The sequence below is a fragment of the Myotis nattereri genome, assembly GCF_964212035.1.
Source record: "Myotis nattereri genome assembly, chromosome: 5".
Lineage (NCBI taxonomy): Eukaryota > Metazoa > Chordata > Mammalia > Chiroptera > Vespertilionidae > Myotis > Myotis nattereri.
In genome coordinates, this window is record NC_138080.1 from 81,745,424 (window position 1) to 81,760,910 (window position 15,487).

At 47.9% G+C, this 15,487-nt stretch overlaps 2 protein-coding genes across 2 annotated transcripts in view; one reads left to right on the forward strand and one right to left on the reverse strand.

Annotated features, from left to right (window-relative positions):
* CYSTM1 (cysteine rich transmembrane module containing 1) overlaps nucleotides 1–11,547 on the forward strand; it is a 52,335-nt gene extending 40,788 nt beyond the window's left edge. The window contains exon 3 of the mRNA XM_081090818.1: nucleotides 11,056–11,547. Coding sequence (XP_080946944.1) covers nucleotides 11,056–11,162 — 107 coding nt within the window. The 3' untranslated portion in view covers nucleotides 11,163–11,547. The remainder of the gene's footprint in view (nucleotides 1–11,055) is intronic.
* Nucleotides 11,548–12,537: 990 nt separating this feature from the next.
* The window catches only part of PFDN1 (prefoldin subunit 1), a 61,323-nt gene continuing 58,373 nt past the window's right edge, over nucleotides 12,538–15,487 (reverse strand). Inside the window, exon 4 of the mRNA XM_081090815.1 lies at nucleotides 12,538–13,506. Within this exon, the coding sequence (XP_080946941.1) occupies nucleotides 13,423–13,506 (84 nt within the window). The 3' untranslated portion in view covers nucleotides 12,538–13,422. The remainder of the gene's footprint in view (nucleotides 13,507–15,487) is intronic.

Below are 15,487 nucleotides of genomic sequence, written 5' to 3' on the forward strand. Positions count from 1 at the left end.
TTAGACTGAAGTATCATGGTGTAGATGTCATGTAATCATGGAGCTTAGAGAAGAGGTAGGGCTGGAGATATGGGGAAGGCATTGGTCTATTGGTGGTAATTGGAACTGTGGGAGTGAATGAGATCAGGTTGGGTAGAAATATGGAGGGAAAGGAAAAGGTGGCATGTAGGGCTGAGCTTTGAGGAAAACTGAAGTGGACCTGTAGATGATGAACCTAACCTACAAAGTCAGAGATCATAAACCCAGGAGAACGGGGTGTCCTGGAAATGGAGAGAAGACTTTAAGCAGGGAGTAATCAGATATTGCTAGGAGGTCAGAGGTCAGGTAACATAAGAACTCAGAAATGTCTATTGGACTTAACCACACTATTATCAATGAGGTGTGTGTGTGGGGGGGGGGGGGGGGCTTCTCTCCAGTTCCTGTTCTGTGAAGGACACCAACAGAGGAAGAAAGGACTGCTAGGACCAGAGATAGGGGTCCTCAGGTCTGGAGGGAAGCAGACATTTGTGTAGGCATGAAAGAGACAAGCTCAGAGGTACAAAGAACCAGCTGGGCATGGAGGCATAGAACCCTTGCTAAACTGGAGAGAAGCAGGCAACAACACATCAAGTTCCAGAAAGGCCAGACACCAAGTAAGGGAGTCAGGCTGATTCATTCAGCTTTGAATATAGACAGAGAAGATACTGTTCCTCAAGCAGAATGTGTCCCCTGGGGTGGTTGGTTGGTGAAGGATCCATCATGTAGGTCACCAAGCATGTGACTATCCATGCTCTGGGGAGGCCCTGCTGAACAGTATAGATCAGGGGTCCTCAAACTTTTTAAACGGGGCCAGTTCACTGTCCCTCAGACCATTGGAGGGCCAGACTATAGTTTTAAAAAAAAACTGAACAAATTCCTATGCACACTGCACATATCTTATTTTGAAGTAAAAAAACAAAACGGGAACAAATACAGTATTTGTATTTGCATGTGGCCCGCGGGCCGTAGTTTGAGGACCCCTGGTACAGATCCTTCATGACTGCCATTTTCAGATTTTTCTAATGTTTTCAAAAGAAACTTCACATACAACTCCAGTATGAGAAAGATACTTTGGAATTGCAGTTGAGACGAGACACCACCCCCTACCTTTTTATGGAACCCCTAGGGACCTGAGAAATAGTGCAATTGAAAGCCTTTGGTCTTTCCAGACTTTCCAGTGCATTTGGCCAAGCCCAGGGAGGGTCGGGATGGATAAGGTTTGCCCTGGAATGTCCTTCTGGGATACTGCCTCACAAGCAAAATCAGTGTGTAACTGCTGGTGTGTATTCTGTTAACACATTGTATGCGGGAAACGTTGTTTACACGTTTTACGTATTTATACGTTCTACCAGTGTAGTAGAGCGCGGGACACGTATTAATACGTTTTTTATAGACTAGCGGTAGAATGCGGGTAACGTATAAATACGTAAACTAAAGTTATCGTAATTTTACTGAACGTTGCCATTTGCGCAAAAATTTAGCAAAAATGGCCCGCGCCACCTGTTAGCGCGCAATAAAAACTACCCGCAAACAATGTGTTAAGATCTGGAAGGTACTTTATCGCTGGGTTATTTCCACTTTTTGGCGATTAATAAATTTATGTGCAGGTTTTCCTGTGAAACTAATTTTCATCTTTAAGGGGAGTGGAATACCCAAGAGTGGAATATCTGGATATGATTAAGTATGTGTTTAAGAAATTGCTACTGATTTCCAGAGTGGCTGTACCATTTGTAGTCCCAAAGGTAAAGAATGACTTCTAGTTGCTCTATATCCTCACCAGTACTTGATATTATATTTTTTCAATTAGCCATTCTCATAGGTGTAATAGTGGTATCTCATTGTGGTTTTAATTTGCATTTTTTAAGTGCCTAATGCTGTCATGTATGTATTTGCCCTCCTTATATCTACTCTTTGGTGTCTGTTCAAGTCTTTATTAATTTCAGAGAGAGGAAGGGAGAGGGATAGAAGGATAGAAACAGTGATGAGAGAGGATCATTGATCGGCTACCTCCTGCACACCCCACACTGGGGATCAAGCCTGCAACCCGGGCACGTGCCCTGACCAGGAATCGAACCGTGACCTCCTGGTTCATAGATCGATGCTCAACCACTGAGCCACACCAGCCAAGGCTGTTCAAGTCTTTTGCCCATTTTTAAATGGAGTTGTTCTCTTACTATGGACTTTTGAGTCTTTAATATTAATTCTAAATATTAAGTCCTTTGTTGCAGACTATCCCCTTAACAGTGTCTTCCACAAAACCAAAGTTTTCAATTTTGATTTTTTTTTTCTTTTCTAGATCATGCTTTTATGTCGGATCTGAAAACTCTTTGCCTAACACCAGGTCATTAAGATTCTCTTCTGTGTGTTTGTTTTTTTTTTAAGTTTTACATTTAAATCTATGATCCACTTTGGTTTAATTTTTATATAAAATGTGGTTTTTTTAGTTTTTTGTATGCCAATTTTTTCAACATTTGTTTGAAAAAAACTACCCTTTCTCCATTGAATTGCTTTTGCATATTCGTTAAACATCAGCTGACCATGTTGCTGTGGGTCTATGGTCCTCTTTGTTCCATTTCTTTGATCCGGGTCTCTCCCCCTTTGCCAATACCAAACTGTCTTGACTACTGTAATTTTATATTAAATCTTTCTTAAAGTAAGGTGGTGGGTTTCCTCCAACTTTATTCTTTTTCAAAATTGTTTGTTGTTCTACTTCTCTTGCCTTTCCATACATTTTAGAATCAGTTTAGCCACACAAAAAATATTGCTGGGATTTTTATTAGAATTGGATTAAATCTACATATCATTATGGTGTCTGTGGGGTATTTCAATGGGATTGCTTGTTCACTCTTATGTGCCACAGCCTTTAATGATGCAAGTCAGCCTGCTCCTTCCTTCCTTTGCTGTGTTGTAGTTATTCGAGTTAAACCCCAGCTTATGACTGGTTACTTTGGTGTCTTTTGAAGTCTGGCAGTAACAGAGATGTGGCCTACATCACTGTGGTACGAACAGCCATGAAAAGATGACTAGCATGATGAGCGGCTTGTGGCCTGGCCATGCTCTGGGTCAGTAAGCGACCATCATTCACAGCCTTAGTTTCCATGAGTCTCAACTAATGAACAGTTTGTGAGCAGGATCATGATGGTTTGCCAGCCCTTAGAGCAGCGGTTCTCATCCTGTGGGTCGCAACCCCTTTTGGGGGTCAAACGACCCTTTCACAGGGGTCGCCTAAGACCATTGGAAAACACATATATAATTACATATTGTTTTTGTGATTAATCACTATGCTTTAATTATGTTCAATTTGTAACAATGAAAATACATCCTGCATATCAGATATTTACATTACGATTCGTAACAGTAGCAAAATTACAGTTATGAAGTAGCAACGAAAATAATTTTATGGCTGGGGGTCACCACAACATGAGGAACTGTATTAAAGGGTCGCGGCATTAGCAAGGTTGAGTACCACTGCCTTAGAGGATTCGCTCTGCCTCGAGGTCTTTACTCTCCTGCCATAGAGTCATAGAATTGTGTTCTGGGAATAATCACATTTTTTTTCCTCTGGCTTTTCCCTAATTTCTTCTGCCTGGCATGGCAGCCTCACTCATACTTATTTCTCCAAAAACTGCGTTAGAAATATATTCATGATACAATGAATTGCTTCCTCCCTTCTGCTGTGGTAATGTCATCCATGACATCGGGGCTTCTCACACTTGTTGACCCCTCTCTCCTTTGGTCTGTACAGTGACATCTTCCCCAGCTCACAGCCATGGCTTCTCTTGTCTGAGGCGAAGTGGGGTTCCTAGGAATCACCTGTTGCTTGTGCCTCATCCTGTGTACTCCTGCCCATTATTGCCCTACCATCCCCTCTGTCTCTTGGCTGACTTCAGAATAAAAGAAAAGCTGCTTTCTACTCTCCGAACTAAATAAGAACAGGGGTCCTTCTAAGGTGTCTCTTCCCCTCTGGGTATGAGATTACCACCAGAATAACCTTCTTGTGCAACGAAGTGGGTCTATCACCCTAGGAAACTACTCGAGGTTGCCTTTTGGTGGCTGCTTCTCTCCCGGCATGAGATTCTGTGGACGTGCGGGACCCTGCACACTCTGGGCCTGGGGGGTTGCTGCCAGGCCAGCAATCATGAATGTAGATGCTGCACCGGAACACCTGGCATCTCAGTTCTTTAGTTTTATGGACATAAACAGTGGAATGTGTATCAAATTATGAATATAGCATTTGAAATGTACTATATGATCTCACTAAGAATCCCCATGATGAAACTTTCCCGTTTGTTAACTGATTTTTTTTGGTCTTAATATTTTTGTCCTCATGTCCCATGTTATGTAAGGCAGAAGCCTCCACGACTATCTGTCCTTCCTATAGAGGAGGGAGCAGAGGCTCCAAGAGGTCAAATGCCTTACCCAAGGTCACCTAGCAATGAAGAACAGGGCCAGGACCTCAGCTTGGGTCTGTCCAACTCCCAAGTTGGTAGCAAGGATGTGGACACTGGTTTTGACCTCCTCTTTTGTTGGTGTGTGTGTGTGTGTGTGTTGGGGGGGGTATTTTCTCTGTTATTTAAGTGGGGTGAGTTCTACTTTTCCACTTGTAGACTAGCATGGTCTTTACTGGAAAATACCTTTGGTCGGCTTCCAGCATGCATCAAGTCTCATATGAGTAAAGTGGTCTGTGCTTTTGTGTGTTCTCGCACACACGCCCTGCTCAGGCTCCTCAGCAACCTTCTCTTCAGCATCTCCATTCGGGGGGTGAAAGAGTGGGAGGAGGAGGAGGAGGATGGTGCTTTCACTTTAATATTCTGTGACCATGGACAGAAAATGCTGTCAGCTCCTTTACCCCATTTCTGCATTTTATTTTCCTAGACCAAAAAACAGACTGGAGAGAAAGCTGCCTCTTAAAAGAACTCTCGTCCCCCCAAAATTCAGTCTCTTTCCTGATGGAATTTTTGAGATTCAGTTGTGAGCTGATCACACAGGATTGGCTTTTTGTTTGTTTGTTTGTTTGAATCCTCACCCGAGGATATTTTTCCATTGATTTTTAGGGAGAGTAGAAGAGAGAGGGAAAGACAGAAACATCGATGTGAGAGAAACACATAGATTGGTTGCCTCCTGCACGAGCCCTGACAAGGGCCTGGGCCAGGGAGGAGTCTGCAACCAAGGTATGTGCCCTTGACCGGAGTTGACCCCAGGACCCTTTGGCCTGCGGGCTGACACTCTATCCACTGAGCCAAGCCTGCTTAGGGCTGGTTTGGGTTTGGGTTTCTCTTAAGGCACAAGGAGAAACATTCACTCTTCAGTTTCTAGCCCTTTAAGTAAGTGCATCCCTTCTGACTTGACCGCGCTCTTTCCTATCATGCTCCATGGCCTGTGCTTCCTGCGGACCTCAGTGTTTACACTGTCGCAATGATAACCACAGACTCGTTACATCTCAGCAAATGCTCACCTACTGTGTGAGGGTTTCCTTAGGCCCTTCATCTAAATGGGATGGTCCTAAATATTTCACTCTTGCTAGTCTCTGAGGGGTGTCTCAACAGCTGAAGTTGCGTGTTCTGCCTCCCAGTACACGCAGCCTCTCCCCCAGGGAGCGGGGGGGGGGGGGGGGGGTTCTTCTTTCCCTTTTCCCTGGGAGCAGCTGTGCTAAACGTGGACTGCCAGGTCCCCCGCTTCTGCCATCCTGTGGCGACCTGTGGCCACACATGCAAATGCTAATGTGAATAAGGACTGGCTGCAGGCCCCTCACACACAGACCCAGAACAAGAAAACCCACGTTTTTGGTGGTTTCTTCTGTAGGGTGTCATCACACGGTGGCTCCTATTTATGATGTCCTCCCTCCTTCACTTTATGCCAGGCCCTGGGCCAAGCACTTTACATTGTCTTGTTTTTGTCATAAAACATAGGCTTAGGCACTACTTTTCCCATTTTACAAGTGAGAAGACGGTGGCACAGGGAAGATGTGGCTTGTTCAGGGTCACACAACCTATCAGTGGCAGCATCAGGATTGGAAGTTGGGCAGAGCCACGTACATAGATACTGTCCTTAAACAATGAAGCCACCCTAGGGGTGGGCGGCCAAGGAAAGTCTGGAGTAGATCTCTTTAGGGGGATCGCCTAGCCACCTCTCCTCCACCCAGCCCCAGGAATGCCTTGTTCTGGGCCAGCACACCCACTAGCCTGCCTAGAGATTGCCGAGTGGCTACAGGAAGGACCCTGAAATTCACTCCATCTCCCAGGTTCTGAGGCAATGGGCCCTGACTCTCTTGGGGACATACTCTGGAGGCCTGGGGAAGGCCCCAAGCTTAGCAGGCAAAGGCTGCTGCTGCAAAACCAGGGCCAGGGCTGTGCCAGCCCCTTACCCCACCTCCATGTGGAAGAAGAGGAAAGTGGAAGATATTCCTAACCTCTCCTGCTCTTAACTTAACCTCCAGTAAAAATGACACACCTTCATTGCCTCTGCTATTCCTAGCCACTCTTCCCCAGCACTCCCCCCCCCCCCCGCACCCCCGCCAGCATACTTAACCTGGTGCTCGGTGCTCATGAGCTTGCACAGGTGACACAGGGGCACTGCCTCTAGGACGTGTTTTCTCACCAGTGCAGCCCCGTGCTGAGTAATAAGTGATGCCACTACACATGCACATCCATGACAAGTTGTGTGCTCTCCCTCTGGTCCTGCGTGGAAGGGACAGAATCCAACCTATTGCTACCCTGAGATTTTACCTACTCCTAAAGATTTTTCCTCCCTCTCTGCCTTGGTCTGAGCAGTAGGAGGGCTGTTCCACCTGCTCTGATACCTCTGGGAAGGCTGACTGGGTGTCTCTGTTGACAGGTTCTCAATGTGGGCTGAGGTGAGCAAAGGCTCCAAGGCCTCCTGCCTCTAGCAAAGCTGTCATTTCGCTGGGGGCACTTGGAAAGAGCAGTGGCTGTGGTGGTCTTAGCAACTGAGGAGCAGCCCTGGGTGCCATTCCTGGTCTGGCCGCAAGAGGCGAAGGTGCGACTTCCTAGTTTCTAGAGCAGCGGTTCTCTACCGTGGCTGCACATTAGAATCACCTGGGAATCTTTAACATCCTGATTTCTGGGCCTTATCCTCCAGAAATTCTGTTTCTTTGTTATGGGTGAGGCCACATTAGTAACAAACAGAATTTCCGGAGGATGAGGCCCAGAAATCAGGATTAACGTTAAAGATTCCCAGGTGATTCTAACGTGCAGCCAAGGTTGAGAACCACTGCTCTAGAGCAAGAGGGCGCCAGATGTCAGAACTCGTGGGAGGCCCCAGTCTCTATTTGCGTCTCCTTCCTGGGTTGTGACTATGTACAGATGCATTCACAAAGGGATGGGCTATAAGGCTCCATTACCAACAGCATCTGATTAATCATTTAAAATGTCTGAGCTGAGCAGGTAAAGGTTTCAGATTCCAGGAAGGAGCTGACTAAGGAGCCTTCAGCTGAAAAGGCCTCTGCTCACATTTCTTGTGAGTCATCCCTCCCTGGCCCCTACGTGGCCTGGAACTCCTACTGCCTGCCCAGAACCAGGTTTTGTGAACGGCACCTTTGCGGTTGCACACTACGGTAGACCTAGAACTTGGGCTGCGGGTTCGTGTCTGGCTAGGCTGTAGTAGGCTGGTGGCCCTGTAGAAGACCCCAGGGCTTGGTGGGCAGGCAGTTTGGCACAGGGGCTGTAGGCCTTCAAGCATCTTTTTCTATTTACTCTGCTTCCAGCACAGAGGCAAGAGGCTGAGAGCCTTTGACAGAAGCTGCTCTGCACCCAAGACTAGTCTGTGCCTTCCTGACCTAGTCTGGGCCTCTGGGTCAGAACTACATGCTCACATCCATCCCCCTGGGCTGGAGCTGAAAACACTGAGGGTTGGTGCCGAAGGGCTGTTTGGGGGCAAGAGAGACAAGCTGGTTGGGCTGAACCTGATCTCCAATTCAACTGCAGTTTTCTAGGAACAGAGTCCCTTCAATGCCTTCTTGCCTGGGTCTGGGGCACTGGCTGGGCAGGGTGGTCTTGGCTACCAAACCACTGGACAGCGAATGGGAAGGTTAGCCTTTTGGCTGATGTGTATGTAAACAGACTGGCCCTACCCTTCCTTGTCCCCAAGCTGCCCACAGGGGGGCGCTTGATCTCCAAGGAGTTCAATCTGAGCGGCCCCTGCTGGCAACAGAACCTCTCCCTGTACCTGGGCACTGACTGCTGAACTGCCTGCTCCCAACCCCTGCTGCTTTTTGACCCTCCCTCCCCGCCCCCTCCTTTTTTTAAACCTTTTATTTTCAAATAACTTTACGCTTACATAAGAGTTACAGAAATGGCAGTTTCTGTATACTGTTCACCCAGCTTCCTCTAATGTTTAACATCTTACATAGCCATAGTTCTGCCCCTTTTTTGTCCTGCATGCCAGAAGAGACCAGTGGCCAGGAAGGCCATGTGGCCTGGGTAGGGAATACGTACACTGGCATCACCTGCACCTCAGCCCCTGCTGTAACCAATGCCGCTAGTGACTTCAGTGCACATGCGTCCCCTGGCCTCGAGTACCCAGGGTGGGTGTCATGGCCCAGGACTCAGGCAGCAGGGGCTGCACACTGGCAGGTCAGCCAGGGTGGTAGTGGAGCTCTCCGTCATCCATTGGGTGGCAGGGGCGGGGACGAGTGGAAGGTGAGGAGCAGTGGTGTCCCGGGGCAGACTAGGCCATGCAACTCAGCGCAGCAGGCACCCTCGGACCCTCCAGGTAGGTAAGGCATCTAGGAAGATACAGATGTAAAATATGCCATTTCTGGGCCCACAGTGGGTACACTATGAGGAACTGTGAGGTCTTCCTCAGAGCAAGTCACCTTTACCTCCACACCTGCCCTGGCCCCCATGTACTCTTCCACCACCCCATCTTTTTGACAGTTTGGGGGCAGAGATTCTGTCCTCAGCTAATGGAAAGGAGAAAGTCACAAGGGCTTTGGAAGACTTGGTGCTCCAGAAAATAAGTGACTCGGGTTTCTAAGGTATGTACGGCACTAACCACCCCTGTGGAGGCCGACGCAGCCGTCTGGTCTAAGTCCTCTGTGTTACAGCCAGACTGGTTATTTCTAACCTCTGTGGACAGCGTCTGGGAGTAATGAGCTCAGAGTACTTCCCGCCCCAGGTTTCGGAGTATGTCATGTGAAATACACCCTGGCAAGGACAAACTGAACTAAAGGAGAAAGTGACAGAGGAAGTGAGACGGGGACATTTTTGTGTTCCTGACTAAGCTTCCTGCGGTTCAGTGGTTCTGACAGGAGAGAAGCGGTGAGGGCAGGGTTGGGAAGACTGAGTGGCACTGTGTGCAAGGCCTCGGCACTGGTCCTGGCACATCTGTGAACAGCTCAGTAAGTGGCAGCTTAAGAGAAACAGCAGGGCCTTCCACATGGCAACCCAACCCTGGGCTGGGTCTCAGGCCTGGATCAAGCAGGCTACTTCTAGAGCTGGCAGGGGAGGGGGCCTTCCTATCCCGGGGCAGCAGAGCCAGTGCAACTACAGGAAGGGATTATTCAAGGGGTTCCACAGCCAATTGTGTCCTCAGTTTCCCTGTCATCTAGGCAGATGGCAGGTGACACCTTGCTGCAGTGACTTGAGTCTGGAGTGCCCGGGCCTTCAGTGGGTAGGGTGGGCTCTGACTGGTGTGAGAGAGGACTGCCCTAAAGCCCATTCACTCCTACTCCCTTTTCTATCCTAGTTGGACCTGGGCAGGCCTAGCTTGTCAAAGGCCTGAGTTCAGATCCTGTCCCTGCCTGGTCATGTGTGTTTGAACAAGAAACTTAAGCTCTGTAAACCTAGAGTTCCTTACATGTGAAATAGGAATGATGGAAAATCTATCTCAAGGTTATTCTTGGGACTAAGTCAGGTGACACACCTTTATCGGGCCTCAGAACAAATGGGTTATCTTCTCTTCAACTAAGCTTTTCTGGTGATGAGCCTTGTGTCCCAAACCCCGAACAACTTCACCTGTGATGCTGAGTGGGGCCAAATGAAAGCACACTGAGCTTAAGAGAAGGGAAGGGGATATCTCGGTGGAGGGCCACTGATACAATGGGAGAACTTGGAAAGCTCACTACTAACCCGGCATGTTCTAGCTACTACACTAGGCTCCAGAGAGAGGAAGTTACCCGGAGAGGAGATATAAAAATAGCTACGCAAAAAATAGAACTGAAAGAAGATTGCCAAAGGACTGGTTTAACTTACAAGATTCATGAACTTTCAGAAAGTTGAAAATCCTAACTGCCTGTAACTAAGTCTGATGGTGGTGGTTTTGAGATTTTCTTAAAAGTGGCCCAGATTCTCTGAGGCCAAGGAAGACCAGCATTTTAAGGATGTCCTTACGGGAAGGGAGGCCGCAAATCAGTTGGGGTCCTTCTTGACCTATGGATTTGTTTGGCACTCAGATCTCTTAACTGAGTGCTTAGTCCTGGCAGGGCTTAGATTTCCAACTCCAGTCCGAGAAAAAGGAAGCATGTTCGGCTCCGGGCGTCGCGCCCACTAGACCAGGTTTCCACCCTGCCTTCCACGGGGTTGTGTGCAAGTTTAGAGGCCGGGGCACATTCTGATACTGTTCATTCCCAGGTATGAAAAACTAAGATTCTTGGTTATTCTTTTAGGGACTAAAGCACCTTTCTAGGAGATTTTGGTTATTCTCTCTTTTGGGAAAGGGCTTAGTTGTATCTAAAGAAACATTCCCCCAGACATCTATAGGGTACAGGACATACTAATAGTGTTGCTTGGTTTATAAACCAAGTTGGGTCAGCCAACACCGGCCAGATGGCAATGGACATTTATCATCTAAATTCTGGCTGCCTTGGTGCCAGGCAGCAGTATAGGTTCCCTAGTGCTTGTCCCTGCAGGAATCAGTGTCCGGAGGAGGAGGGGAAGTAGCTGAGGAGCTCAGCCCCTTCCTCCCTCCATTATCCACAACGGCATAAGCAGAAAGGCACCTGGTCTGGGAGGCATGGGCTCTGTAGGGCCCAAAGTTTGTGCTATTCATTCTCACCCTCTCCCCTCTCTCCACTCCCAGTGTATGTGGTAGAAGACCAAAGAAGGGATGACCTGGGCGCATCCTCCTGCCTCACAGCCTGCTGGACTGCTCTCTGTTGTTGCTGTCTCTGGGACATGCTCACCTGACCAGCCTGTCCCTGCTGTCCTGCCAGCTCTTCTGCCACCTCCAACAGGTGTGCCTGCCCCATCTCTTCTGATTGACTAGCTCTGCACAGACACTTCTACCTTCAACACAGTGGGATTCTAGATTACTGATGTTTAATCCAGTGACTTTATCTTTCTAATGTTCAAAATTCATTTCCTATTGGCCTTTCACAAATGTGCTAAATGACTTCCCTTTTATTTTTTTTGGCCAAAGGCTTAGTTATGAAATATATATTTATAATTTTTAAAGTATACAATTCAAGGTAGTGGCATACAATTCAAGGTAGTGAGTGGCATAATGTAACATATCACTGAATGATTTCTTTGCTAACACCCGTATGTTTCAATAAATTTGTCTAAACTTCAACTGTCTGAATTATTCCAGGTAAAATTTAAGCTGTGGGTATCTCAGCTAGTGGCCGCTGTCCATTATATGATGAGGGGCATATTTACCTTTTCATTCTAGCTGCTATGAGCAGGGTGGGTGTTATTAGGAAACTAGGTCTGAGGCTGGGGCCTTCAGTCAGATCATGGGGCCCTCACCAACCTAGCATTTTCTCCCTAGTCCCATTCATAGACGGGCTCACCAATGAGCCAGACCCACTTTTACCCAGAGCCTAGGAAAGGGCCTCTTGGTAACTATGGGCTGTCTCTGGCAGGAAGGAAAACAGGAGTCCAGAGTTTGGCCAGACCCAAAGCTTTCTTTTCCTGCTGACATGCACACATGCGCACACACAAAAAGCTGGCATAATTCAAATCAGTAAGCCATGCCACCATCTTAGCTTTGGCCACAGGGGGGCGCTGAGCTGCCAGAACAGCGAGTCAGAGCTTCCCTTAAGGGCCTGCCCTGCCAGCCCCAAGAGGCTGCAGTTGACAACTCCCTGCCTTCCTCTGCCTGCCCACCTTCCCTCTAAGCCAGTGGTGCTCAACCTTCCTAATGCCCACGACCCTTTAATACAGGTCCTCATGGTGTGGTGACCCCCAACCATAAAATTATTTTCGTTGCTACTTCATAACTAATTTTGCTACTGTTATGAATCGTAATGTAAATATCTGATATGCGGGATGTATTTTCAGGGGTCACGACCCACAGGTTGAGAACCGCTGCAAGCGGTGCTATGCTTATAAATATTTAACTACCAGTTCTCTCTCTTTAAAAATAAACACAACGCCATGATTTTGTAGCATCACCTGATTTCTGTGGAATAAATGGTCCCACCATAGCTGATTTCAAGTTCCCATGATGTCCTGAGAGTAGAGTTGGGAAGAGAAGCACAAAAGTGCACTGTTTATGTAGTGGTTCCACCGTCCAGAAAGAAGACTGTTAACCTCAAAAACATAGATCACAGGCAGATTTAGTTATTAGAGAGATGTTTTGAATATTTATTACCCTTGTTCTTTAATAATTTAATTGTAAAGTTACATAATTTAATTTTTAATAATGGCTGTGTTTAACAACTGGCTTGCAACAAAATTCCTGAAAATTGAGTAACTGGCTCTCCTGAGCCAGTATAAGCCAGCTCCAATACACCACTGCCCCTGAGCCTCTAGGAGGCCTCAGAATTATAGTGTCCACCTTATGACCAAAGGGAGACAGTCTTGGAGGTGCTGCTGGCTTATATGGGATGTTTGGGAAAAAGCAGGAAAGGAATCTCTAGGCATCCTGCCACCAAGGACTGCTGTCCTCACTTAAAATTCAGCTATGCCCTGGTCTCCTTTCTTTCCTACTTGCACATTCCATGGAGGCTGTGAGCTTGAAGGGTTTACTTGAAGGATCAGAGAGGAAAAAGAAGTGGGGAAGACTTCGATGCAGAAGGAGCAGGGCCCCAGCCCTAGAGAGGGCCAGGGAGGAGCTCGGGTAGAGACAGCCTCTGCCCCTCTGTTCTCATCCAGGGCTCAGGAAAAGCACACTGAGCAGAGGGCACAGATCCTTTTATTGGTCCGACCAGCATGACTGGTAGGGGGCATGGGCAGAGCTCCCCGCCTGTCCTGGCTCCCCTCTCCCCTCTCCCGGGAGTTCAGGACTCACCCCCAGGGGAGAAGAACGTCTTAGGCAAAGCCAGGATACAAAATAAGGGCTTGGGATTTGAAAGGGGCTCAGGGTGATGTAGAAAACATAGGGTTACCAGGCCATCCAGATAAAACGTCCACCAGGGTATAGCAGACGCCATTTCCCTACACAAGCCCCTTGTCCTTGCCAGGAATGGGAGGGGTCAGGAGGGAGAGCTTCCCTAGAGGCTTCCTACTGTGCCCTTCGTGCCATCAGCATCTCCCGGATGTTGTCCTCCGCTTCCTTCACGCTGCGCTCCAGGTAGGATTTTTTCTGCTGAAATGTGAGGTAAGAAACAAGGTTAGGGTGAATGGGCCGGGTTGGCAGATACGACTTTTATGCCCAATGGTCATGGCTTCTCTGTGACCAGTGACTTCCAGGAGCATGTTGTTGATTGGGAGCCAGGTACACACACCTGATCCCTGACCCATGAGGGGAGGAGGTCGCTTGGTACAGAAAGCAGAGTAGAAGGCAGTAGCACTCTTCACCCTAGAACAGCGGTCGGCAAACTGCGGCTCGGCAAACCGCGGCTCACGAGCCACATGCGGCTCTTTGGCCCCTTGAGTGTGGCTCTTCCACAAAATACTGACTTCTGCGCATGAGCCACGAAGTTTCAATCGCACTGTACGTGCGCGCCCGCATGTGGTATTTTGTAGAAGAGCTACACTCAAGGGGCCAAAGAGCCACATGTGGCTCGCGAGCCGCAGTTTGCCGACTACAGCCCTAGAAGGAAGTAGACTCTAAAAACAGGCGTCGGGGTACATGAAGTTACATCAGACAAAGGCCAGGAAATTCCAGGACAAAGCTCCAGCCCCATAGCAGACTGTCTCTCAAGGTTTTCCATGGGCCCAGCCAGGTCCAGTAACCACCACGACTGCCGAATGGACTGTGTACTACCCTCTGCTCTGTCCAGCGAGACGACAGGCTTCATGAGTCCTAAATTGTATCACACATCTCACCGAGGCAGATGAGTCAGGATGAAATCTGCTTTTCTAATGAAACTGCTGCCTGCCAGGAACCCAGGACCGTGACACACAGAGGAAAACAGACCCTCCGGAAGTTTACCTCCTTCCCCATCTGGGTCCTAAATTAAAAATCTCAACTTAGACAAAGAACTTTACTTTCAGGAGCCACATCTGGACCAGGATTACAAAAGATTAGTCAAAGGAAATGATGTCTGTACATTATTTGCCCTGTGGTCACCCCAGAAGTATGGTGGCTTCACCACTGGTCCCTGCCCTGAAGACATAGTTGTGGCTGCATTCCCATTTAACAGACATGAAATGAAGGCTCCCTTTTTGAGGAAAACTCAAAATAATCCCCTCCAAGGATGTGTGTGACTAAGCCAGTAATGCAGAGCACTGGCCCAGGCGGTGCAGATGCGGCCAGTGCCCTTCTCTCAAACCTACCCCTTCACACGAGCAGCTGTGGCTTCACACTGACCACTAGAGTGCCCAGAAGAGCCAGGGAAAGGCTAGGGCAAAGGACAGGTGAGCAGCCTGGTCCGACAGGCCTTGCAGGAAAATCTAATCCCACTACCACTTGAGGCCTGTGCCACTAGCTTCTCCCACTGTCCACCCAGATACTTATTAAACAATACATTTAGAGATTTTTTCCCTGCAGGTGCCAAATATTGTGGCATCCACCAATCTTTATCAATTTTTGTGTGAACCTCTAATTCCTGTTTGTCTTCTTTCTTCAAATTTCCTGAAGATGAGAAAAAGCAATATCTCTTTACCTATCTCCCATCTGTCCAACTCCCACACAATTCCTTACGAACAACAGGAGCACCATAAAAACTCATAGAACCATAATTTGTTGGTCACAAGTGTATGTTCTTGCTAAAAAATTTTAATTACATTGTTAGACCTGACATAGTCCTATCATTGTGATATCAGAGTGGAAAGTTCAACTTTCTTTGATAAACAACCTTTAGACTCTACTGCGGTGAGTTAAAAAGAAGGAAATGCTAATAAAGGCCTGACACACCACTGAAGAATGTATATGTACTGGGTGTTGCACAGAAGGGAGCAGCAGCCAGATAGTGCCATGTAGCATCCAGCCCCGTGGGAATCTAAGGAAAAGGCTAGTGGAGCAAACAAGCTGTACTCTGCAGCAGTCAGCCAGGGGTCAGGGCGCAGGGACACAGGTGTGTGGCACTCCATTTCTGCCAGCTTGCTGCCCCAACCAGCAAAACCATAAACTTGGAACATCAGCAAGAGCTTTTCTACCTATAGTCCAGGCCTCAATTCAGGTA